The sequence below is a fragment of the Nycticebus coucang genome, chromosome 5 (assembly GCF_027406575.1).
Source record: "Nycticebus coucang isolate mNycCou1 chromosome 5, mNycCou1.pri, whole genome shotgun sequence".
In the NCBI taxonomy this organism is placed as follows: domain Eukaryota; kingdom Metazoa; phylum Chordata; class Mammalia; order Primates; family Lorisidae; genus Nycticebus; species Nycticebus coucang.
This window is the reverse complement of record NC_069784.1, coordinates 114,071,403-114,097,640: the sequence shown is the minus strand read 5'-3', so window position 1 is coordinate 114,097,640 and position 26,238 is coordinate 114,071,403. Positions and strand designations below refer to the sequence as shown.

Here is a 26,238-nt window from a genome sequence, read left to right as displayed (position 1 = left end):
AAGATGCAAAAAAAGGCTAAAGTAGCTCAAAATAAATGTCTTCCACATTTATCCTTTTAAGGAATCATTTGATTTGACAGGCTCAATATCTGTATCCAGATTAATAGAAAATGGGGGGGTGGGAATGGAAAGAGTGGAGCCCAGGACCATCATGGAGGAGGAGGCTGAAGAGTGTGGCAGGGAGCCCTGCCGAGAGCCACAAGGGGGCAAGAAGGCGGCGAAGCTACCAGGAAGGTTAGTTAGGGAGCAAAGGAGGAATCCATGAGGCTCCACCTGCTTTGAACCACTGCCAGGGCCCCTGATAGCTGCCACTGCCAAGCACTTTATTCAAAATCACCCTGTTGGCCAAGTCCCAGTCCCTGGCAGCCTCTCTACCTCCTGGGGCCAGATTCTTCCCAAGGCCCCAAGAGTCATTTCACTCACTGGCGTGCAACTTGCACAATCGCCGCCCTGCCCTGCCCTTCAGGTCTACCCATCTTTGGTGTTTTGCCTTCCCCCAGCCCAGGAAGCCCCAACTAAAACAAGCGTTCCACATAAAAGTCACTTACAGCAGATTTTTTTTGAAATGATTCTTACAATTCTCCTAAAATAATGTAGTGTATTAATTAAATAAATTGTAGTTGCAGCAAGGAACCCTTGGCCTTTGGTTAAACCCAAAGGGATGTTCTGCTTAAGGATGTTATAGTTTCCTCTTCTGTCTTGAGCTGGCCCTCTTATTGAAAGGAACACTGGTTGCCTGACCACTCACACCAGTGACCATGGTGCCTAAACATTGCTTTCTAGGCTTCCTCGTCAGTTTCTTCCTGACTGATGTCGTAGGTAAGTGCTTCATTTCTTTTTCATTGCTCACACCTTTCTCATCTGAGTCTGATCAAAGGACTATTAGAAATGGCACTGGCACTTTTAGGAGCTTTTTAGAAATGTCAATTTTTTAATGTTGCTAAATGATCAGAGTGGGAATAGGCTAGTTTCTCTCTGCAGCTTGAATAACTTGTCATGTACTTAATGAGTACCTGCTAAAGAGGAAGTTCTGGTGGGTGCCAGAGGCTTCATACAGGACAAATGTACATCCTCTCTCTCTTTTGCCCTGAAGGGACACTGTAACAGTGTTCACAAGTATGGGCTTCTAAGCTAAACTGTCAGAGTCTTAATTTCAGCCCTGTCATTTACTATCTAGAAGAACTTGGGCAACTTACATAACATGCCTGTGCTTCAATTTCCTCACTACTCGAATAGGGATTGTAGGTCATTGTAAAGATTAAATGAGTCCATATACAGCAGGTGCTTAGAGAAGTGCGTGGCACAGAACAGGGACCATACACAACATATGAGAATTTGCTGCTGGTATTCACGAAGAATTCTTTTAGAGAGTAGAGAGAGCGTCCCATGCCCACAGTGTTCCTCTGAGCAAAGCCATTAGAATTCTGAGTTAGCAGATGGGTACCTCTCAGTGTAAGTAGCTCAAATCACTTCCCAAGACAGCACCCTTGCCTGGCGACTGATACAGAAAAGCAATTCAAGGCTCCATCCTCCAGAACTGTGCAGATTTGAGTAGACTATACCTTTAGTCCTTGTTAACCACAGGGACTCATTTAGCAAAATGTGGCAGAAATTCAAGCACTACCAAAACAACCCTGGCTCTGCATCTTCCCAGGCCTGTAACTTTGGGTAAGATACACAACTTTAAACCTCAGCTTCCCCATCTGTAAAATGAAGGAATAAAACACCTACCTTACTTGATGATTGTGGGAATGAAATAAGTTGTAAAGCTTTGAGCACAGTACCTGGTATTAATGTTCACATATAGTCAATGCTGGATGAAGGTCAGCCGGGGGGGCGGGGGCAGGAGGAGGAGAAAGACCATCCTGGGCCTCCGACTGCTGTGCTTCTCCCAGAGCTTTGCTCCTGGTTTTCTGGTGTCAGGATAAAGCAGGCTGTGGAGTCAGACTGCCTGGGTACAAACTCTACAACATTGTCTTTACCTTTTGCACCTGGACAAGTTTCTTCCCATCTCTAAAGCTTAGTTTTTAACTCTGTAAAAGCAACACCACAATGCAAAGTCCTTTTCTTACGGAAGAGCTGAGCAGATTAAATAAATTAATGAAGACAGAAGCCCCTCAGTGCCTGGTGCAGAGTGAGTTGTTATTATTATCAGTGATGGTGATAGTGGTGTTGATACAAAAATGAGAAAAGAAATCTGTAGACAGAGAGATAAAAGGCATTGAACCTTCTATATTCACATTAGCAAATCGGCTCTAGGCAGGTCATTAGGAAAGTATGTCTGAGAACTTCCAGGATTTTTATGTACTAAATATGATTGATCAGGTAGTGATCTGGTGAGCAGAACCAACTGTGACAATAGACTCTTTCCGAGTATAAAACACTATTTGATGCACTAAAGGAAGCTCCCAAATAAAAATAAAAGCAAATGATGTTTTACACTATTTGGTTGTTAAGAATAAATACTTGAGGAAACAGTCTTATTTGGTAGAAAATAACAAATCTTAAAAGTTCAGAGCCTAGACCGCGGGCTTGAGAGGATTATCTTCCATCTCAATAAGGCGATGCTTGAGCAAAGACTTGAAGGAGGTGGAGAACTAAGCAATGTGGGAGCTCAGGAGAAGAGCAGTCCAAGAGAAGGGAAGCACCAGTGCAGAAACCCTAGGGTGGGGACATGGGCCACCAAGGAACAGGAGAAGGAGACAGCTCTGGAGACACAGAGGTAGCAGGGCAGTGAAAGAAGTGAAGTCAGAGAGAAAACAGGTCTGTTCCTTGACTCTTTCTCTTTCTGCCCAACTTCTTTTTTTTTTTTAGACAGAGTCTCACTTTGTAGCCCTCAGTAGAGTGCTGTGGTGACACAGCTCACAGCAACCTCAAACTCTTGGGCTTAAGCAATTCTCTTGCCTCAGCCTCCCAAGTAGCTGGGATGACAGGTGCCCGCCACAACGCCTGGCTATTTTTAGAGATGAGGTCTCTATCTGGCTCAGGCTGGTCTCGAACCTGTGAGCTCAGGCAATCCACCCACCTCGGCCTCCCAAGTGCTGGGATTACATGTGTGAGCCACCATGCCCCATTCTGCCCAACTTCTATCCCTTATCAGAAACTTTGGACCCTAGAATAAAATTTCGTGGAAGGCCTCTTACATTCATGGGACTAAAGAAGTCCCAGGTAAGGTTAGGCCATCTGTGTCGCATGATTTCAGGAAGACAGCACAAGCTATACCCATGCAAAATTATCCCCTCTCCTGCCATGACTGAGAAACACTAGGCCTTGAAGGGATGTTGTAACATAATGTTTACAAGTGCAGGCTCCTAAGCAGAATGTCAGGATCTGAATTTCAACTCTGTCATTTACCACCACAGGGGCTTGGGCAATGCATCTGAATGATGATACTTGGGTGCTTGGAGCCAAGATGCAGGCAGGTAAATATAGCCATTCAGGAGTGGGATAGCAAAGGCAGACCTACCTGCAGGGAGGGCCCAGAGATAGAGCAAGAACCTGAGAAAAGAGGAAGCAAGTGCTAGGCTGAGGTCCTGGAGCCAGAATTGACCCCAGGCCAGTTTCGCCTCAGCATAGTACTAATATAGTGGCTCCTAGGAAGACAGATGAGTGGTCTTACTGTGGGTCTTTCTTCTCAGGCATTGTATCATATCTTGTCACAATTTGGGAGTGAAATAAGGCAATATTTTTTCACTGCTATTTACTTCCTCTCCAGCATGAGGAATAGGATAGGAGGATGTAAGTACCTTTTTATAGTCTGGAACACATCGGTCTGAGACTCCAACATGCATCAAAATCATTGCATAGAAGATTCAGAATGTTGATTTCCAGGCTCTTCCTCCCGTACCTGCATTCAGAGTAACTACTTTAAGGAAACCTGATGCAGGAGCTCCATTAACAAGTGCTGCTAGGAACAGTGGAGCTCATATCGGTGTTCAGCATTTCTCCTTCTCTTGTTATTTTAGGAACTCAGCCAGCCCATGAATCTCTGAAGCCTCGGAGGGTACAATTTCAGTCCCGAAATTTTCACAACATTTTGCACTGGGAGCCTGGGAGGGCACTGATGGGCAACAGCAGTATCTACTTTGTGCAGTACAAAAGGTAAGTAAACCGAGTTTCCTGCAGCTGATAGAGATGACCATTGGGAAAGCATGCTCTAGAATGCAGTGGAATGTTAGGATCTGAGCTTTTTGTTGTTGTTGTTCAGCTTTAGAGGGCTGAGAAGAAGAAGAGGTCAGAGAGACTTGTCTCCTCTGAACTCTGCCTGGGAACTCAACAGGCATGATGACATACAGCCTGTTGGGCAGACTCTTCAGCCCTGGTGCACCCAGCACCAAGACCTTATATGTCAACCTTGGCCTCCACTGTGGTGGCCAGCATGTGGTGGGCTGTCAGTATAGATTTGTCCAATGAGGGCTGGAAGCCACTTGTTTGGCATAACAGCAAGTACTCAGCTTGCTATGGAAACTGCAAGGGGGTTGCAGTGTAGATCCATTTGCTCACCACACAAAGATCCAATTATTTGAGATGATGAAGATTGCCAAAGAAGGAAGGGACGTTAATGTGGAAGGTATCTGTTGGGAGAACTCTTGAAGAAATGATCTCTCAAATCCGACTCCCCAACCAACAGAGATCACAGGGATTTTTAAGGAGGGGCCACAAGCTTTGGGGCAGGTCATAGGGGATGTGGATTCTTGGCATCAGGAATCTCCTTCAGGGTCCTTCAGAATCTCAAATGCTTTGTCCTGTAAAATATTCTACCATTTCTGAGAAACAACTCAAAAAGTCAGGTAGTTAGTTAAGGGAGATTATTAAAAAAACATACAGGGGTCATTGAAATTTGTTCGTAGAGCTGGTTATAAATTAAGGTAAACTACGGAGAGTTGAAAAAAGAAGTTGTGCAAACACAGAGGTGAATGTGTAAAATACAAGTTTAGTTTAAAAGTCATTTTGAGAGTGGATTTGCTCTTTGTAAAATGCTTTTCCGAGACTGATGACTCCTGTAAGCACCAGCGGGAGCACAGCAGGCACTGCATACACCTCTCCTGCAGCCCCCAGAACTCAGATGTAATCTACTCCTTTTCCATATCTAGGCCTGGAAACAGACACTCCTGATTTGAAAATAGCAGGTTTCTCCACTCACACATTTCCTGGTTTTTGTTTTTTTTTAAATCTCTTCCTCCTCTGACATACTTTGAAATGCTGGCTGAACATGAGACAGGAGATAGAGTTCAACTGTCATGGGTTTTCAGTATAAATCCAGAAAATCAGGTGCACATAGGGGTAAAAGGGAAGTTGATATTCCACAATTTCAGCCATGGGCTAGGACTCAGGTCATATTTTCCTATTAATTTCAGAAGAAACAGCCCCAGAAGATTTTGTCTTTAACTGCTATTGTTTCTCTGTATGTATTTTGTGAAGCAACTTAAAATTTATAAATCTCTGCAATGAGCATTTCTTCATTACAAAAATAGCTTTGTACATAGCTGAAGATGCTTTCAGCATGTAGGATGTAGAGACTGGTACTTCTTTATACTTCCCTTAGGCTGTATAAATAGGTTGAAAGTGGACCGATTTGTGGTCCAAAATAAAAAGCAGATTAGAAGTGATTTCATCACGAAGCTAATGAAGATTAAACTTCAGGGCCCTATGGAAGAATGTTCCATTTGTATTTTTTTTGAGACAATGTCTCCTACTGTGACTCAGGGTGGAGTACCATGGCCCAATCATAGCTCACTACAGCCTTGAACTCCTGGACTCAAGCGATCTTCCTGCCTCAGCCTCCCAAAGTGCCTCATGCCCAGCATGTAATTCTTTCTCTTAAAGTTGCGATGGTTTGAATTGCTCTCCACTAAAACTCAGGTTGACATTTGGCCCCATTGTGATTGTGTTGGGAGGAGGGGCCTAGGGTGAGGTGTTTGGGTCATGGAGGCAGATCCTTCATGATTGGCTTGGCACAAATCTTGCCAGTGTGAGTGAGTTCTGACTCTCAGGAGACTGGGTTAGTTCCCAGGGAAGTGTTCCCACAGAGTGGGTTGTTACAAAGCTGGGCACCCCTCCAGTTTTGCCTCTACACACGTGTCCACTTCCCCTTGTCCTCTTCCACTGTGTTATAACACAGCGTGAAAAGGCCTCACCGGAAGCTGAGCAGACGCCGCCGCGTGCTTCTTCACAGCCTGTAGAACATGAGCTGAATAAACCTCTTTTTCTGTATAAATTCTTCAGGTGTTCTGTTATAGAGCACTAAATGAACTAAGACAAAAGATTATATAAATTTCAGACCCCAGGATACCTGGATTCATTCCTGTCTCTAAGGTATTTTCAGGAGCAGAAGGCAGATTTATAATTTTGAAAACTCACTTTGGTTGTATCGAGTTCATGGGATATACTGTTAGTATCTGTCCCATTTGGGTTAGAACAAAAAAATGAGATATCACATTAAAAGTCAGTCATTACAGTTAAGTTAAAGACAGCATCACATCAATAAATAACAATTTTAAAGCATCAAATTATGCTCAGTATCTGTTGATGGCTGGGCCTGATGGCTCACACCTGTAATCCTAGCACTCTGGGAGGCTGAGTTGGTGGATTGCTTAAGCTCAGGAGTTTGAGACCAGCCTGAGCAAGAGTGAGACCCCGTCTCTACCAAAAATAGAAAAACTAGCCAGGTGTAGTGGCCCATGCCTGTTGCCCCAGCTACTCGGGAGGCTGAGGCAAGAAGATTGCTGAAGCCCAAGAGTTTGAGGTTGCTGTGAGCTATGATGCCATAGCACTCTACCCAGGGAACAGAGTAAAACTCTGCCTCAAAAAAAAAAAAAAAAAATTTGTTGTTGGTTGGCTTTAATCCTGATATAATGAAACTACTGTCATCACAGATTACAGTATACATATCAGCAATATTCATTATGATGAGGCTATAAAGTTAGATTTTAAGTCCTTTGACAAATATTTTGGAAAACCTTTCTGATTACCCTCTGATTTCTGCTTTATAGCCTTGGGCTGTTACACCATCTTGGGATCTCAGGCTGAGTCAACCCACCTGCCTCTTTGCCTCATTGTCTTTCTTTGTGGGTGTCCCTCCCTCTCTCACCCTTTAATGACAGGAATCCCCATAGAGTCCTCACTACAACTTCCTCTCAATTTTCAATAAGATGAATCATGAGCGTTGGGTAAACATCCCCTGAGATGAAAAGCGGTGCTGACTTCTCAGAATCGGCCACATTACTCAACAGAAAGCTGATGAGAAGTGGATAAAAACCACAGAGAGTTGAAATCTTGGAAACATTAAGGATGTGGACAGCAAGTACTCAACAATGGCAGTTGTTCCACACACCATCTTAGAAAGAATACTAAGCCTTAAAAAATAAAAACCATTGTGCTAGAGATTCCGGGAGGCGTCAGGGTTGTTCTTCTTTCAGCAAGACAGCACTTTGGATAATGCTGTGATTTGATTGTGGCCCCCCAAAAGTTTATGTGTCGTGGCTGGGCGCAGTCGCTCACCCCTGTAGTCCTAGCACTCTGGGAGGCTGATGGCGGGAGGTTTGCTTGAGGTCAGCAGTTCAAGACCAGCCTGAGTGAGTCCCCATCTCTACAAAAAATAGACAAATCAGCTGAGCATGGTACTGCTTGCCTGTAGTACCAACTACTTGGGAAACTGAGGCAGGAGGACCTTTTGAGCCCAGGAGTTTGAGAGTGCAGTGAGCTATGATGATGCCATGGTACTCCAGATATTCATGGTACTCTGGGCCACAGAGTGAGACCTTGTGTCAGCAACAGCTACAAAAAAGTTCATGTGTTGGAAGCTTGATCCCCAATGCAACAATGTTGAGACCTGGGACCTTCAGGAGGAGATTGGGTCCTGAAGCCTGTGCCCTCGGGAATGGATTAATCTATTCAGGATTAATGTGTTATTGAGGGAGGGAATTAATTATCACAAAGTGAGTCTGATATGAAAAGCCAGTCTGGTCATCTCTGTTGAGCCCCCTCACCATACGATGCCTGTGCCACCTCAGGCCTGTGCAGAGTCCTCACCAGATTCAGCTCCTGGACCTTAGAAATGTAAAAAATAAATTTCTCTCACTTATAAATTACCCAGTCTCAGGTACTCAGTTTTAGCAACAGCAAACATACGTAAGTTAACAAAAAAAGAGAAATTTTTAAAAAGATATTTAAGAGTAGCCGTAAGCTTTCACAGTGGTACTGATAATTAGAGGACAAGTTTCAGTCAGTGGCTCATACCTGTAATCCTAGCACTCTGGGAGGCTGAGACAAGTGGATTGCCTGAGCTCAGGAGTTCAAGACCAGTCTGAACAAAAGCAAAAAAGTTGCCGGGAGTTGTGGTCCTGTAGTCCCAGCTACTCTGGAGGTTAAGGCAAGAGGATCACTTGAGCCCAAGAGTTTGATGTTGCTGTGAGCTATGACACCACAGTACTCTACCAAGGTCAGCCAAATGAGACTCTGTCTCAAAAGAAAATAAATAAAATAAAGAATGAATAGACTGAAGACTCCTGCCGTAGACAAAAGAAACTCAGGTCTTTGTCTTTTCCCTCTTGCAGGTATGGACAGAGACAATGGAAAAATAAAGAAGATTGCTGGGGCATTCAAGAACTCTTTTGTGACCTTACCAATGAAACCTCAGATATCCAGGAACCTTATTACGGGAGGGTGAGGACAGCCATAGGCGGGAGACACTCCGGATGGAGCATGACGCAGCGGTTCACTCCCTGGTGGGAAAGTGAGTTCCATGGAGCTCCTCTATCTGTGCTCTTCTGCCCTTGACTAGTTACCCAGCCTTGTGCTTCTTGAGGTCTACACCATCATCTCATTTGATCTAATTCTCAGAACAACTCTCACTCTCCAGCCCAGAAAAATCAAGGCACAGAGACTTTAGTCACTGCTCAGGTCTTATAGCCTTAAGGACCCAAAGCAGAATTCAAATTCTGCTGTACCTAACTTCAGAGCCTTTACTTCATCATGTTGCCAACACTCTCACCTTCTTTTTTAAAAAAATATTTTTAGTCAACAGAAAAGAAGTCATATTACCCTACTTCTTCTCCAAACAGGAAGGTGAAGTTCTTGAGGATACCTATATTGGAAGAATTTTCTGTTGAGGAAAGTAAGAGTTGCAGTCATCTCCCCAAAAGAGGAGACCCAAAGGGCTCTGTCAGTACCCATTTCTGAAGGATATTTGTCTTCTAGTTTAGTTCTAATCACAGAACAGTATCTTACAATCTATCATAAAAGTAACCATCGCCAACAGACTCTGTATAAAATAGAGAGAGAATATGTTTAATGCTTATGTACTAAGATATGCATAACAGAACCGAAAAGAAAAAATGAGTATTTACTATAATCTTCCTAATGGCAAATGAGTCATGAGAAGTAATTAATATTCCTGACTTCTCCCTCATTATTTTTTTTATTTTATTGTTAAATCATAGCTGTGTACATTAATGCGATCATGGGGCACCACACTGGTTTTATAGACCATTTGACATATTTTCATCACACTGGTTAACATAGCCTTCCTGGCATTTTCTTAGTTATTGTGTTAATTCTTCCCTCATTATTAACTCAACATTTGCTTTCTTTTCAGCCAACACCTCAGTTCTTTATTCATGAGAAGTTTGAATCCTTTTGGTCTTTCCTGTGTGAGCCTGACATAATTTTTTTGGTTTTTTTTTTTTTGGAGATAGCGTCTTTGTCACCCTAGGTAGAGTGCTCTGGCATCATACCTCACAGCAACCTCAAACTCTTGGACTCAAGTGATTCTCTTGCCTCAGCCTCCAGAGTAGCTGGGACTACCGGTGCCAGCCACAACATCCAGTGATTTTTTTTTTTTTTTTTTTTTTTTTTAGGGATGGGTCTTGCTCTTACTCAGGCTGGTCTTGAACCCATTAGTTCAGCATCCTCCTGCCTCAGCCTCCCAGAGTGCTAGTGTTACAGGTGTGAGCCACTACACTCGGCCTGAGCTTGACATAATCTCACAGTAACTTTCAGCACTGAATATAAAGGTTCTAAGAGGCAAACCAGAGGATACCAAGGAATCCTTCTACTTGATTCCCATTGTTTTTATAACAACTCTATTTCCTCTTGATAATCAGAACTCTTCACCCAGGACAATATAAGAACCTCATTTTCTTTTTGGTAGTTAAATGGCATGAGACGCTCCAAATGGTCAGGTGGCAGCCTCGACTTCCAATTCTTTGAAACCATTTTTGTCATAAACTCAAAGAACCACAAGTTACGCATAAGGAAAGCAAACAACTCCATGAGTGGTTCACTTTGTGTAATCGTGAGAGTTGCCCTCTCACTTTCACTCCCTGCATCTTAGACGAGTGAATTCTGTCTCTAGAAGAAACAGCACCACATATTGGTCACAAGCGTAGAGTACATACCAACTCATGCACCACCTCACAGGGTGTTGCCTCTCAAACTGAAGTTTTCAGTTTTCCACTTCACCTTCCTATAAAGGTAGGGATTTCTGATTGATATGATATATGGCAAGGCCAAGTTTTCCTATGGATGTGAAACCTTGCTTCACTTCTTCCACACTGACTTAATTTTTGGTCATAAGCAATGTATTGTGAAGTTTTATGCCCAGGAATAAGACATTCACTGTACCCAATGAGTGTGTGTTTGGGGGCTGGAGGAGAGGAATCTGCTGATGAAAGCAGAAAAATCTATAACCAGAAGAGCACCTATTCAAATGTCTCTTGTTCCCCGCTGTGAAAGGGACCAAAAATAAATTTGTCTACAACCAGGTAACAGCTGAGCACCCTTGGAGTATAACACTATACTAGGGTTTCAGCATTGATCTTCCTTACTGAGATGTTGGGCATTTAATGGTGTGAGTCTGACCTTGGTCACAGGTGTTGAGTCTACATACAGCCCCTACCCTTTCCCATAACCATTCTGTCCCAGAGAGCATCTACAGACTCTGGGAAGAGGGGGCTGTCACTGTGCCCACTTAGATTTTGTAAACAGCTTTATTGAGAAAACAATTCAGGGCAGCGCCTGTGGCTCAAGGAGTAGGGCGCCGGTCCCATATGCTGGAGGTGGTGGGTTCAAACCCAGCCCTGGCCAAAAAAAGAAAACAATTCATACATCTTACAATTTACCCTTATGACATATACAATTTAATGGTTTTTAATATATTCACAAATATGTGCAACCATCACTCACTGCCTATTTTGTAACACTTCATGTCACAAAGAAACTCCATATCCTTCAGCTATAACTTTCCAATGTACCCATTCCCTCAGCCCCAGGCCTAGTCAACTACTTTCTATCTCTATAGAGTTCCCTGTCCAGGTGGAATCATATTATATGTGATCTTGTGGTCCATCCAGGTTGTGACATGCATCAGCACTTCACTCCTTTTTGTTATAGGATCTCCCTTTTCCCTTAGCTGGTTTTCTGAAAGATCAACTCATAATTATGATAGATTAATAAGAGAAAGATTTATTTCCAAATACATGTGCATGGGGGGAACTATAAGAACGATTACTCAAAGTCTCAGTGATGGTCAGAGACCTATATAGAGAGACCTTTGGAAGGGAAGGGGGAGAATGTGGAAAGTAGAGGTACAGCAAACGGTTGCTAGGGGGCACGTATAGATGGGTGGAAACAGACTGATTTGTAGAATAACCTGAGAGATAGATATTGTGCTTAAATGACCGTGGGGCCAGGTTTATTAGCAGGTAATAAGGAAGTCAGCTGACCCTTTTGATTCTCAATCAGGTTACTCAGGTTTTATATAGATAGAGGAAAGGGCTCCTTCAATGCTTCCTGATCATGAATGGCCTTTAATTCAAAATATTCTTTATACCAAGTAGTCATATTTGGGGGCAAAATTTCCTTAGCTCCTTTATTGTGATTAAGTGATATTCCATAATAAGGACATGCCACATATTGTTTATCTCTTCCTCGCTTGATGAACATTTGGTTGGTTTCTACCTTGTGGCTCTTATAGATAATGCCACTGGCAGCACCTGTGGCTCAGTAGGTAGGGTGCCGGGTTCAAACCCAGCCCCAGCCAAACTGCAACTAAAAATAGCCAGGCATTGTGACGGGCTCTTATAGTCCCAGCGACTCTGGAGGCTGAGGCAAAGAATTGCCTAAGCCAGGAGTTGGAGGTTGCTGTGAGCTGTGACGCCATAGCACTCTACTAAGGGCAACAAAGTGAAACTCTGTCTCAAAAAAGAAAGAATGCTGCTATAAATACCTTGCCAATCCTTTCTGTACCTATTCTGATGAGTATGAAATGGTATCTCATGCGATTTTGATTTGCATTTTCTTGTTAATTAATGATATTTGGCATCTTTTTGTTGGCTATTTTTATATTTTCCTTGGAGAATTATCCATTGAGATCCTTTGTCCATTTAAAAAAAGATTATTTATCTTTTTAATTTAGGGTTATAAGAGTTCCTTATACACGTATATTCTGAATATCAGTCTCCTCTCAGATATATGATTTTCAGATACTTTCTTTCATTCTGTGGGTTGTCTTTTCACCTTCTTGATGATGTCATTTGAAGCAAAAAACTTTGATGAAGTCCCATTTATCTATTTTTTCTTTTCTTGCTTGTGCTTTTAGTGTCATATCATATCTAAGAATCCTTTGTTATATCCAAGATCATGAAGATTTACCCTATGGCTTCTTCTAAGAGTTTTATGGTTTTATTCTTACATTTAAGTTTTTCATTCATTTTGAGTTAATTTTTTTCAGTATATGGTGTGAGTTACATGCTAACATTCCTTAGCATGTAACTATCCAGTTGCCCCCAAACCATTTATTGAAATGATCTCTACTGAATGATCTTGGCATGCTTTTTGAAAATCAGTTGACCATGGTTTATTTCCATACTTTCAGTTCTATTCCATCAATCTGTGTATCTGTCATTGTGCCAGCACCACACTGTTCTGATTACCATTGCTTTGTGGTAAGTTTTGAAATTGGGAAGTATGAGCCCTTCTACTTGGTTCGTCTTTTTCAAGATTTTTTGGGCCATTATGGGTCTTTTAGCAACTCCATATCCACCTTGATTTTTAAGACCTTCTTTCAGTAGGTAACTTTTGCTTTGCATTTACATGACCACGGAAATATTTACATTCTGAATCTTAGTACTTAGGAGGTCCATCCATATGTCTCTTCTAACTGGTGCAATGTCCAAATAGACTCAAAATAATTGCATCATGTCCTAAACATTATATGCAGTGGAACTCAGAAAAAGTCATTTTCTGTTTTCCACTCTCCAATTAGCAGGAGGGTAGAACAGTAGTTGAGCAAAATCAATCCATGGTATCTATTACATTGTTTCTTGGAATAACTTGGGATTTAGGCCAATACACTCAACCAGCAATTCTCTAGCTGAAGAACAGGAGATCTCATGGTTAAGCTGATAGACACCAGTGAGGAGAAATTGAAGAATAGTTTGATTATTGTATTCAAGCCTAGAGATTTCAAAGCCTCCTCCATTTTCATTCACTGGCTCAGTAAGGTGAGAATACTCAAAGCATTGGCTGAGATGAGAGGAGGTGTTGGCTCAATTCTACTTAAATCAGGATAGTCCTGAGTTTATAAAGGTTTGTGTTTTTTTCTAGTTGAGTATACTCACTAAAAAAATAACAACAACAACAAAAAAAAACATTTAAAACAAGGTCAAGGCTATGTCCCTTAAAAAGCTATTTTATTTCAGGGTCTCTTAGTAAAAGAATAAGAAACCCAGTCTGTAAAATTGGAAGTAGTTCCAGTTAAAATTGGAAGTAGTCTTGCTGAAGCAATAGTGAGGATCCCTGTCCACTCAGCTATTTCCTCACCCTCCAACTCTGCTCTCTCCTACCACAGCTCCCGAGGCTTTATTCAGAACATATTTTGCAAAACACATGTCTACAGACTTAGGACAGCATGATCCTAATGTCTGTGATATGGACTAACAGTCAACTATATGCATGAGACATGTTTTTCAGCAGCAGGATATTACATTAGGTTAAGAAATTCTAATTCCTAGTATCCATCTGAAGAAAAAGCAACATTTAAAAATATACAAACAAAAAAACCTGGAACATTTGAGGCTCATCAGACATAAGTATTATCCAACCCTAGAATTTCTTGGATTAAATATAGGTTTGAAGTTTTATAGTAAGCTTGATTTTCTAATGGGGTGAGCTACAGTCAGAAGAAAGTATCTCCTGGCCTCTTTATCTATTCTGCAAGTATTTATAGGGCACTCATTCTGTTCCAGGCATAATGCTCTGTCCTACAAGAAATATGGCAAACACAGCACACATAAAGAAGTCTCTTCCTGGAGCTTTCTGTTTAACAGGGAAGACAGATCTTGTAAAATCATCACACAAACAAACATAAAATGATACCTGTCACAAAAGAGAGCTCTGAGAGCCCAGGCAAAGAAGGAATGTCAAGAAGAGCAACCTTGGGGAAATGACACTTGAACTGATAGCTAAAGATGAGTAGGAGCTAACCAGGCAAACAGGGTGGAGCATTCCAGGCAAAGGTCCTCTGGTAGGAGAAGGGTAGCAAATATAAGGGACTGAAAGGCAACTGGTACAGTGGGGAAGAGCATGCAGGAGGGAGGGAGTAGTATGATGAAACTGGAAAGTTAGACCAGGTACGAGAAACTTCTTGAAGACTTCCGCCAAAAATATGTAACTTTTTAACCAGGGGACCACAGGATCAGACTTGTGTATTGAAAAGATCACTTTGTCTATATTTGGGGAGAACAGATCAGAAAGCGGACAGACTGGATGCAGTCAAATGGTAGCTCACTACAAGAGACAGAATTCCACTCATGCAAAGGGCTATTGAAAATCTGTCTTTGGAAGGATATTTAGCAAGAAAAATGGGCAGAACTTAGGGATAGGTCAGAGATAGTGGTGAAGGAGAAGACATGTCAAACACAGCCTCTAAATTTTTGGCCAGCACAGCTAGAGGAGTCACTAAGATGTTTTTTGATGGAGTCTGATGAAAGAACAGTCTGGTGGGCTGCATGGTAAGATAGATTATGAGTTCAGTTTTGAATATGTTGAGTTGAAGATGCTTTTGAGACATCCAAGGCAAATATCTCTACAGATCCAGGACTCAAGTTATGGTCTCTGTTAGAGACACAAATTTGTGGGTCATTTGCATACAGTAAAAAGGAAATTGATAAGATTGCCTAGGGAGAGTATTGAGTGAGAGGCAGAGTTAATAAGACCAGGTATAAAGGGAATCTCACCAAAAGATTCCAAAATATGATAAATCTTAAAAGGAGATTTAGAAGGAATAATCAAAAGAAGCCAAGAGGTTAGAGGAAATCTGGGGACTGATATGTTCATGAATGCCTTGGGAAAAGAATATTTCAAGAACAGTCACTGACTATGTGACATCAAATAATCTTCAACCAGCTTTGTAACACAATCTCAATCCAGTGAAAGGGTCAGAAATGGTCATTCAGTTGAAAAGTTCAGCATCACAGTTAAGGAGCCCCTGTGAGGTCTGCAGCCCAGCTCACTGAGATTTCTAAGCCAATACTTGAAATAGCTGATTCACCATAAAAGGTTAATGACACCTGCATTTGAGATTAACCATCATATTAAACAATTAAAATATAGGATGATGAATTGATACATTCAAAGGACAGGTTCTGTAAGCACACAATTAAAAGAAAATTCTTTTTTTTTTTTTTTGGAGACACTTTCACTATGTCACCTTTGGTAGAGTGCAATGGCATCACAGCTCACAGCAAACTCAAACTCCTGGGCTTAAGCAATTCTCTTCCCTAAGCCTCCCAAGTAGCTGGGACTACAGGTGCCAGCCACATGCCTGGCTATTTTTTTTTTTTGGTTGTAGTTGTCATTGTCGGGCTGGGTTCGAACCCACCAGCTCCGGTGTATGTGGCTGGTGCCCTAGCTGCTGAGCTACAGGCGCTGAGCCTAAAAGAAAATTCTTCAATAATCACAGCTTGGGCCAGAAGGGACAAATACTATTCAGCTTAAATATAAGTATTTTAGTGAGGAAAAAATATATTGAGTGGCATTTAATCTTGCCAGTATTTATTTTCAACTACTTTGCACCAATTAAAGTAGGTCTAAATACCCTGAGTCACACAAAAGAAAGGCTGGTTTTGGGGTGCTGGCTGTGGGACAAGAATGTTAGAATGTTTTTAATCAAGGAAAAAATTAGTCATACATCATTACTCTCCTACAAAACCGAGCAATGACTCATGCATCTCACCTTGCAAGGGGTAGGAAAGAAGTCTCTGGTCAGCATAATTTGGAGCATTAAAAGCACAAATAGGATTAAATTCACCCCTTTAAAGGATTAAGATGTAAAAAAAAGGGGAATTCCTTCTTCAACCAATTAAGCAAAATGCTCAACATAGTTGAGAGATGAATTAACAATTTTGGTTACAAATTAAATAGCCCTGGGGTAGGGGTAGAACCTTCCTCTTCCAAAACACCTAGGAATTCTGGATAAAATATAACATATTCACTTAACTCTACAGAGGAGCAAGAAAGAAAGACAAAGGAAATCCCCAGGGACAAAAACAAAGACGCTAGAAATCTACAGAGAAAAACAGAGGACCAGCACAGTGAAGTCCCTGTGCCCTGAAGGCATTCGCCCCACTTGGTAACCAGACCCTGGGTTGCAATAGCTATTCCTAAGACAAAAGACAAGGTCTTCATTTAATGTGAATGGGGAGTTATTATTAATATTCCCACAAAAATCTTATGGCCTTTGAGGTCTACACTTTCAATAAAAGGGCAGACTAGAAAAGCCCTCCACTAAAGACAAGAAACAAACGTGTGTGTTTCAGTCTTGGCTCTGTTAGGAATCAAGTGTCCTCCAAATTCATGAAGGGCTGAGATTCAAATACATTTAAAATTTTCATGTTTCAGAAAACACCAACTTAAAGTTGCACTATGTACTAAGTGGTTGGTGCCACAGAATCCTTGCAGGAGCAAAGCCAAATCCTTAAACCAGAGTTCAGAGTAACACAACGCATGTATATGGTCATTTGATTTATTTTCAGGGTGCAGCTCAGTGGAACAACTATGGGCTTTTTAAATAAAGGAGACTGGATAGAATGGGGGAAAAAATAAATCTTTCTACATCAACCATATGCAATATAAAGTCTGGTTGGATTAAATCAATAAAACTTAAAGAGTGCGTTTGGGAATACTTAAGGGAAGAGTCATATCTTGATGTGCTTGCATTACTAGTAATAATGATTTTGTAAGCTTGAAACCAATATTCAATTATTGGTTGTGAGCAGATTTGCAATAAATTAGGAATAGGATTGCAGGGAACAGACAAAAGGAAAACAGAAACAGGAGAAAAGTTGATGTGGGAAAATTCCTGGTTTTCAGTGCAAAGCGCTGATGAAACCATCCACTTTAAAATTCTGAAAGGAGTTTTTTTTTTAATTAATTAATTTATTTTTATTGTTAAATCATAGCTGTGTACATTAGTGCAATCAAGGGGTACAATGTGCTGGTTTCATATACAATCTGAAATATTCTCATCAAACTGTTCAACGTAGCCTTCATGGCATTTTCTTAGTTACTGTGTGTAGACATTTGTATTCTGCATTTAGTAAGTTTCGCCTGTACCCATTCTAAGATGCACCGTAGGTGTGGCCCCACCAATTACCCTCCCTCCACCATAACCTCCCCCCTCCCTTCCCCTTCCTTGGCCCTTTCCCCATAGTCTTGTGCTATAGTTGGGTTATAGCCTTCATGTGAAAGCTATAATTTAGCTTCATAGTAGAGCTGAGTACATTGGATACTTTTTCTTCCATTCCTGAGATACTTTGCTAAGAAGACTATGTTCCAGCTCCATCCATGTAAGCATGAAAGAGGTAAAGTCTCCATCTTTCTTTAAGGCTGCATAATATTCCATGGTATACATGTACCACAATTTACTAGTCCATTCGTGGGTCGATGGGCACTTGGGCTTCTTCCATGACTTAGCGATTATGAATTGGGCTGCAATAAATGGGGACTTCCCCCTTCCCCTGCAGTGCTCAGCCACCAACCCATGTGACTGCAGGCCCCTGAAGACATTGTCTGCCAGGGAAATTGTCTGCCAGGGAGGGGCTGTTTGCTCTGGGAGAGTGCTTTTGGGAAGTTACGAATGTAGAATGTTTAAACTTTGTTGAACACAGCAAGAATTGCTCCGCACCAGATAAGGAGATGAAATATCTCTTTTCTTCTGTCACCTTAGTTTGGCCAGAGAAGTCTATCTGTGTGGACACAAGGTTTTCAGGGTATTAAAAGATCACATTTGTGATTTTCAACTGTGGTCCTACTGGGATATTTCTCTGAGTCATGCTCCTGGGTTGTTTAACTATCCAAACTCTGTATTAATATCAGAAATACCTTAAGACAATAAAAGTAACAAGTAAATCCATACACTTAACATAGTTAAAGATTTAGTTTAGTTAAAGAAATGCAAGTGCAGCAAGAACCATGATGGAACTGTTTGCCTTGCCTTCACGGAATTTATGATTGGAACACTGATGTATGAAATAAACACAGAGCTAGCCTGATATTCAGGGCGGCATACTGGAAGCTTCACGAAGAAGGGTGTGCTGCCTCCTGAACCCTTGCTGTTCTTAAAAACCTATCTCTTTGTCTCTGTCTTAATTTTTCCTATCACTTCCGTTGGTCTCTCACCCCACCAAGCCACTGGAAGGAAACCCATAGCGTGTTCAGGGCTGGTTCCCAACAAAAACTCAGCAGCTATAGCCTATTGGCCAAATTTGGCCTGCTTCTGTTCAATAAAATTGAATTGGGACATAGTCACACCCATTCTTTTATAATACATATTGTCTATGGCTGTTTTTACACTACCAGAACAGACCTGATTAGTTGGCAGCCTACAAAGCCTAAAGTATTTATTATCTGGCCCTTTAGAGAAATTAATGTTTGCTGACCCATTGATGTTTGTTAACGTAAGAGAATATTTTCATGATTTGGGAGTAATCAGGCCTCCAAAATTCTAATGGTAAAGGGAAAATTGGTAAATTATACTACACTAAAATTAAGAACTTCTGTTATAAAAATATTATATCTAAATATTATTATATATCAAATATTATGTATCAAAATTATATATCAAAATATATAATCAACATATATCAAAATAATGAAATATTTAATATTTCATTAAAATAATGAAAATGCAAGCTACAGAAAGAAGATATTTTCTTTTTTTAGAGACAGAGTCTCACTTTATTGCCCTTGGTAGAGTGCCCTGGCATCACAGCTCACAGCAACCTCCAACCCCTGGCCTTAAGCAATTCTCTTGCCTCAGACTCCCGAGTAGCTGGGACTTCAGGCACCTGCCACAACACCCAGCTATTTTTTTGTTGCCATTTGGCCGAGGCTGGGTTCGAACCCACCACCCTCGGTATATGGGGCTGGCCCCTACTCACTGAGCCACAGGCGCTGCCCTGAAAGAAGATATTTTCAAATACATATATTTGATGGACTATGTTCAGAGTGTACAAAGAACTCTTACAAATCAATAACAAAAAGACAGACAATCAGGCCAGGTGTGGTGGCTCATGGCTGTAATCCTAGCACTCTAAGAGACCAAGGCAGAAAGATTTCTTGAGGTCAGGAGTTTGAGACCAGCTTGAGAAAGAGCAGGACTCCATTTCTACAAAAAAATAGAAAACTTAGCCAGATGAAAGGATACACATCTGTAGTCCCAGGTACTCGGGAAACTGAGGCAAGAGGATCCCTTGAGCCTAGGAGTTTGAGGTCGCTGTGAGCTAGCTGATGCCACAGCACCTTAGCCTGGGCAACAGAATGAGACTCTGTCTCAAAAAAAAAAAAAAAAAAAAAAAAAGCTGAAATAAGAAAGTATCAATTTCAGGGCGGCGCCTGTGGCTCAGTCGGTAGGGCGCCGGCCCCATATACCGAGGGTGGCAGGTTCAAACCCGGCCCCGGCCAAACTGCAACCAAAAAATAGCCAGGCATTGTGGCGGGCGCCTGTAGTCCCAGCTACTCAGAAGGCTGAGGCAAGAGAATCGCTTAAGACCAGGAGTTGGAGGTTGCTGTGAGCTGTGTGAGGCCACAGCACTCTACGGCACTCTACCGAGGGCCATAAAGTGAGACTCTGTCTCTACAAAAAAAAAAAAAAAGAAAGAAAGTATCAATTTCTGAAAGTATCAGAGAAACCTCTCAGATATTTATGATTTAGATGTCAACAGTATCTGTTCATAATGATTTTTGCAAAATTTCTGAATGTAATGATGATTTGTTGTTATGTATAATATACTTTTTTTAGTAATTTGTGAAATTTTTCTATTCTTTCTTCAGCAAAAATAGATCCTCCCATCATGAATATAACCCCAATTAAGGGATCTTTGTTGGTGATTCTCCACGCTCCAAATTTGCCGTATAGAGACCAGAAGGGGAAAAATATATCGATTGAAAATTACTATGAACTAATATACCGAGTTTTTATAATTAACAATTCACTAGAAAAGGTAAGTTTAGACAAATTGATGTGGTCAGTATTTTTTTCTTTTTCCACTTAACATTTTGGCCATATTATATGTTCTGTCTTTTGCTACGCTATCTCTTCTTATTTTTCTTATTTTTTTAAAATTCCTTCTCATGTCCGCCATCATTGATCAACAGCTAGTGCTCACATCACCATCACAATTTGAGTATGTGTGCCTGTGTGTGTGTGTGTGCACACCAGTGTGCCCTTCCAGTCCCTCAGTTTGTCTCTGCTGGGTCTTCCTATCTAATATCTAAAGATTGGTATTAACAATACTTAACTCTATGTTACTGCCATGGAATTCATTTGTATAGGCTTTACACATTTTATTTTAATGTAGCTTTTGAATGACAGCATTATAAATTTGCACCAATTTTGTATGATATTCTAATCTGCCACCACTGCTGGGTTTGGTGGATAATTGAATGTTCCTTTTATGGTGTCCATCTCAGATGGGGTTCCTTTGGTTGTAAGGAGTGGAAACCCCTTTTAAACTTCTTTAGCTACAAAAGAGGAGGGGCAGGGGGAGTTGTTTTTTTTTTTTTTTTTTTTTTTGTAGAGACAGAGTCTCACTTTATGGCCCTCGGTAGAGTGCCGTGGCCTCACACAGCTCACAGCAACCTCCAACTCCTGGGCTTACGTGATTCTCTTGCCTCAGCCTCCCAAGTAGCTGGGACTACAGGCACCCGCCACAACGCCCGGCTATTTTTTGGTTGCAGTTTGGCCGGGGCCAGGTTTGAACCCGCCACCCTTGGTATATGGGGCCGGCGCCTTACCGACTGAGCCATAGGCGCCGCCCTGGGGGGAGTTTTATTAGGAGACAGACAAGCAATCTCAGAGGACACAGGGCGCTGGCAGGCTTTGCTGCTACTGGGAAGGGGAGATGGGTAGGGCTCTCTGAAGGATCCTGGATTGTCTGTTGAACTTGCTGTCCCTGTGGCCACAGGCTATACATCTACAGTTATATCTCTATGTCTACTCCATTATTTTCACTGCACAGTTCAAATTCTGGAAAAAGAGACTGACCACAGGGTCAATCAGTCATCAGGGTCATCAGCCATCATTGGCGTCTATAAGGCCCCTTGACTAGTCCCTTTACCAAGTTATGGCATAGGATTTTGAGGAAGGAGGATATGTCTGGGAAGGAACCCCGCAACCTGTCTACAGCACCAACCATGTGCTACCACCCAGCAGCACAGTAACAGTTACCACCCAGCCAGGTTCATCTGCCCACTGCCCAAGAGGAAGATGGTATCAGCAGAGAAAGTTTGTTCCACGTTGCACTGAGTAGGGAGATGGGAGGAATGTCTCCAAAATGCCTCTCCAAGAAATTGAAGAGATATGGTTTTTAAAGACAGTTTGATGGGCAGAGAGATAAGCCATCGGGGTCTGCTAATTGTCTGGTCGTGGGCTGGAACCATCAGTCCTTTGGTACAGGCCTCTGTCTGCCAGTCCACTGGAATGCGGTTTCTTGGGTGGGGGTCCCAGACCAGTCGAGTCAGTTCATTGGTCTGGGTGAGTCAGTCAATCCACTGGAATACAGGCCCTGGAAGATATCTCAGAAACTACCCCTGGTTTCCAAACAGGTGATGTTCTATACTGAGAAAGTTAGAAATCTTTATAGCAAACTATGCATGACTCCAGGGTAAAGAAGCCAACCGAGGCTAAGGAGGGACTGCGACTGATTATCATCATGATTTTAGCTAAGCTTGCCCTCCCAGAGGTTGGGCCCTCGCTCTAGTTCCTGCCTTGCCCCTTGCACCCCTTCATCAATTTGTATGGGTGATTTCATGACTATGCACCAATGACCACGTTCACCTTATTAATTTTAACAAAAATAGAGCAGTGAATTACCAGGAAGCACTTCTCATCTGACTTTTTTCCCTTTTGAATAGGAGCAAAAGGTGTATGAAGGGGATCATAGAGTTGTCAAAATCAAGGCGCTAGCACCTCGCTCTGGTTACTGCCTAGTGGCGGAGATATATCAGCCCATGTTAGACAGAAGAAGTCCAAGAAGTGAAGAGAGATGTGTGGGAATTCCGTGAAGTACCGTGGAGCGCTCAGCAATGTGGGAATCAAAAGCTCCCTAAGGATGGGATGTCTCATGTGTGAAGGATCTTACATAAAACTATTTTTATAGATTTTTAAAGCAATGTTCAGCATTATGCTTCAGGGACTTCTTTGATTATCCATTCTTTTTTTTTTTTTCAATCAGTGTCTCACTCTGTGTCACCCTGGGTATTGTGTCATGCATCATAACTCACAGCAACTTCAAACTCTTGTGTTTGAGCAATACTCTTGCCTCAGTCTCCCAAGTAGCTGGGATTACTGGCATGCACCACCATGTCCAGCTACTTTCTCTATTTTTTTAGTAGAGATGGGACCTCATTCTTGCTCAGGCTGGTCTCAAACTCCTGAGCTCAGGCGATCCACCCGCCTCAGCCTCTTAAAGTCCTGGGATTATAGGAATGAGCCACTGCACCCAGCCTGTTTATCCATTCTTTATTCCTTCATATTTCATTTGTAAACTATATTTGAACACCCCCCCAAAAAAATTAGAATTTAAAGACAAGGCAGAGAATATAGATATCTATGAAATACAGAACTTTATTTCTGAGTGCAACAACCCTAAAAACAATCTTAATTCTCTTAAGATAACAAAATATAAATTTAAGAACTAAGGCATTAATAAATGTTGAAATGATTTTTTAAAGATAAAGTTACAGACTTAGTCCTGGAGCAGTCCTTTTGCACTCTATATTGATCCATTTAAATTGACACAGATATGCCATTGAAAATTTTTTATATGAACAAATATTTTATATGAGTATCCTTTTTATACATTTTTTTGTAAAAATTTTCCACTTTAATTAACCAAAATTGTGTTTTAAGTTCTATCCTCTATAAACAAGAACAGTATTTGCAGACCAGTATGGTGGCTCACACCTGTCATCCTAGCACTCTGGGAGGCTGAGGCAGGTGGATTGCTGGAAGTCAGGAGTTTGAGACCAGACTGAGCAAGACAGAGACCCCCATCTCTACAAACCACCTAGGCATTGTGGTGGACGCCTATAATCCCAGCTACTCAGGAGGCTCAGATAAGAGGATCACTTGAGTCCAGGAGTTGGAGGCTGCTGTGAGCTATGAGGCCACAGTACTCTACCTTGTGAGACTCTGTCTCAAAAAACAAAAAGAAAAGAAAAAAAACTCAAAAACAGGGCGGCGCCTGTGGCTCAGCGGGTAGGGCGCCGGTCCCATATGCCAGAGGTGGCGGGTTCAAACCCAGCCCCGGCCAAATTAAAAAAAAAAAAAAAAAAAAAAACTCAAAAACAAACAAAAAGCCGTATTTTTGAAAAAAAATTATCATGATATCGGGATTAATATTAAGATTATCAACAACATCTAAGTATTGAAGGAAGTCTATTCAATACAATTTTCCCTCATTTAACACATACATTAATGTTTTCTGTCTTCAGTTTTGTTTTGAATGTAGTCTTAGGAGGAGTTGTCCTTATTTCAAAATAAGATATAGTATCTTTCAGCAATAAGGAAAAAATAAATTTAACTTCAAGTCTATGCCACATTTATTACTCAACTCTCTTTTCAAAGGGTCTCTTGCCATTAGCACCATCATAATCTTTATATGCCTGGATCCATGAATGACATTTTGACGGGAGACAGTTGGAAGTCCCTGTTGAGAACTTGGCTTGAAGCTGGAAGCACCCAGCGAGTGGCAGGTTTGTTTGGGAGGCACACTGGCTGGGTGATGATTACAAAGATTATGATTACAAAGGGGTAATCTAAGCTGGAATTTCCCTCATGGGCTCACCACCTTTCCTGGGTTTAACCCCAGTGGCCTAAGGCACAATGTGAGCAACACAAAGCTGTCTTATTTATTTGGGACTCAGTTGAGATTACTTTCATGTTGGAACTATATATTAGAGAATGTCTATATGATTCTCCATCAAAATAGCTCCAAAATATGATGAGGATATAGTTGGTGCTTCCAGTTACACAAAGTATATAATTACTTACAACAATAAATGGATTAAAAATGTTCAGAAATGCATGGGAGGAGAGAAGAGACAGGCAAGAGACAGAGAATTTGGTTTCATTGCTACCTATATGGTCAGAAAACATTGAGCGTAGACCTAGAGACTGGAAAAGATCACTTTTATCTCTGTTTTGGTATTATTATTTTACTTAATTACTTTTTGTCCTTTTGGGAAGGATTAAGAGCAGTGGGGTGGGTGGGGAGTAAGGATCGTGTGTAGTCAACATTTAAGTGTATGAAATTCAGTAGTCCTGAACCCTGACTTATTTAAAAAAAAAAAAAAAAAAAATTGTATAGGCCGGGCACAGTGACTCACACTTGTAATCCCAGCACTTGGGAGGCTGAGGTGGGTGGATTGTCCTGAGCTCACATGTTCGAGACCAGCCTGAGCCAGAGCGACATCCTCATCTTTAAAAATAGCCGGGTGTTGTGGCAGGTACCTATAGTCCCAGGTACTTGGGAGGCTGAGGCAAGAGAGTCACTTGAGCCCAATAGTTGGAGGTTGCTGTGAGCTATGACGCCACAGCATTCTACTGAGTGCAACAAAGTGAGACTCTGTCTCAAAAAAATAAAATTGTATGGTTGCTTCATGAAAGTTATAGGTAGAATCAAATATGTTTTTTATTTCATTTGCCTTGCTTTGGTTTTGCTTTTGTGCTTAGGCAAGTACAAAATATTTTGTGAAAATCATGTTGGTCACATTCTTCATCATGTTAAGGGCATTCTGTCACACTATTATATGGCAATAAATCTTTTAAATTTTTGTTTTGCATTTTGTAATATTTGTTATTGGGGCTTTTAAAAGAAGAATACGTTAAGTCTGTTAGATAAAATCCCAGTGAGAAAGTATGGAGTCACGCTAAGTCCCAACCAGAAAGGAACAAACAGCACTGACGATTTTAGCTACCTGTTGAACCTGTCCTATGCACAAACAATAACTTCACTCTTACAGCTGGTGGGGCCAAAAGCTTCAGGACCACCTTTGTCTCCATCTCTTCTCTCAGATCCTATATTCAATGCATCTATAAATTCTGTTGGATCTATCTCCACATTATGATACTTCTCAGAACCACCCATTCCAGATGGTCATTCCTCAACTGGACGACCACCACAGCCACCTCACTGGTCTTCCTGCTTGTAATCCTTGGAACATAAATCAGATCACGGCACCTTCTGCTCTAAAACCTCCAGTGGCTTCCAGTCTCATCAGGGTGAAGACCAAAGTCTTCGCAGTGGCCTCCAAGGCCTGTATTGTAGCAGGAACCAACGTGGACAAAAAGACTCTCAGGCACCAGTTGAAAGAGGAAGTGGCTTTATTCACTGCGGGAGACTCCACAGACTAGTGTCTTAAGAACTGATAGCCCCCCCCACACACACACACACACACTCAATTTCTGGCCTTCCTTTTATAGTTTTTGGGCTTGTGTGCACGTGAAAAACTTGTGAAGCAAAACAGGGAAGATTAGGCAGGTGCATGCCTTCAGAACTTGGCCAGTCCTCAAAGACAACAGAAGGTGGAGGAATTTACAAAGGTCCCTAAATAGGTTGCAACGTACATCTTTTGAAGGGTATATGGATAACAGGAACATCTGCTACAGTGGGGGGTGGAATCAGTAGCTTCCTGCTTAACTTTAGATTACTGCAGACTGCCCGGACAATGCCCCAA

The 26,238-nt window shown here is 41.6% G+C and overlaps 1 protein-coding gene across 1 annotated transcript; it reads left to right on the top strand.

Moving 5' to 3' along the window:
- The first annotated feature begins 758 nt into the window (after positions 1-758).
- IL22RA2 (interleukin 22 receptor subunit alpha 2) lies at positions 759-22,563 on the top strand. Its single transcript, XM_053592706.1, has 5 exons — positions 759-819; positions 3,966-4,101; positions 8,556-8,734; positions 20,332-20,501; positions 22,414-22,563. Exons 1-5 carry the CDS (start codon positions 759-761, stop codon positions 22,561-22,563), a joined length of 696 nt encoding a protein of 231 aa, XP_053448681.1.
- The last annotated feature ends 3,675 nt before the right edge of the window (positions 22,564-26,238 follow it).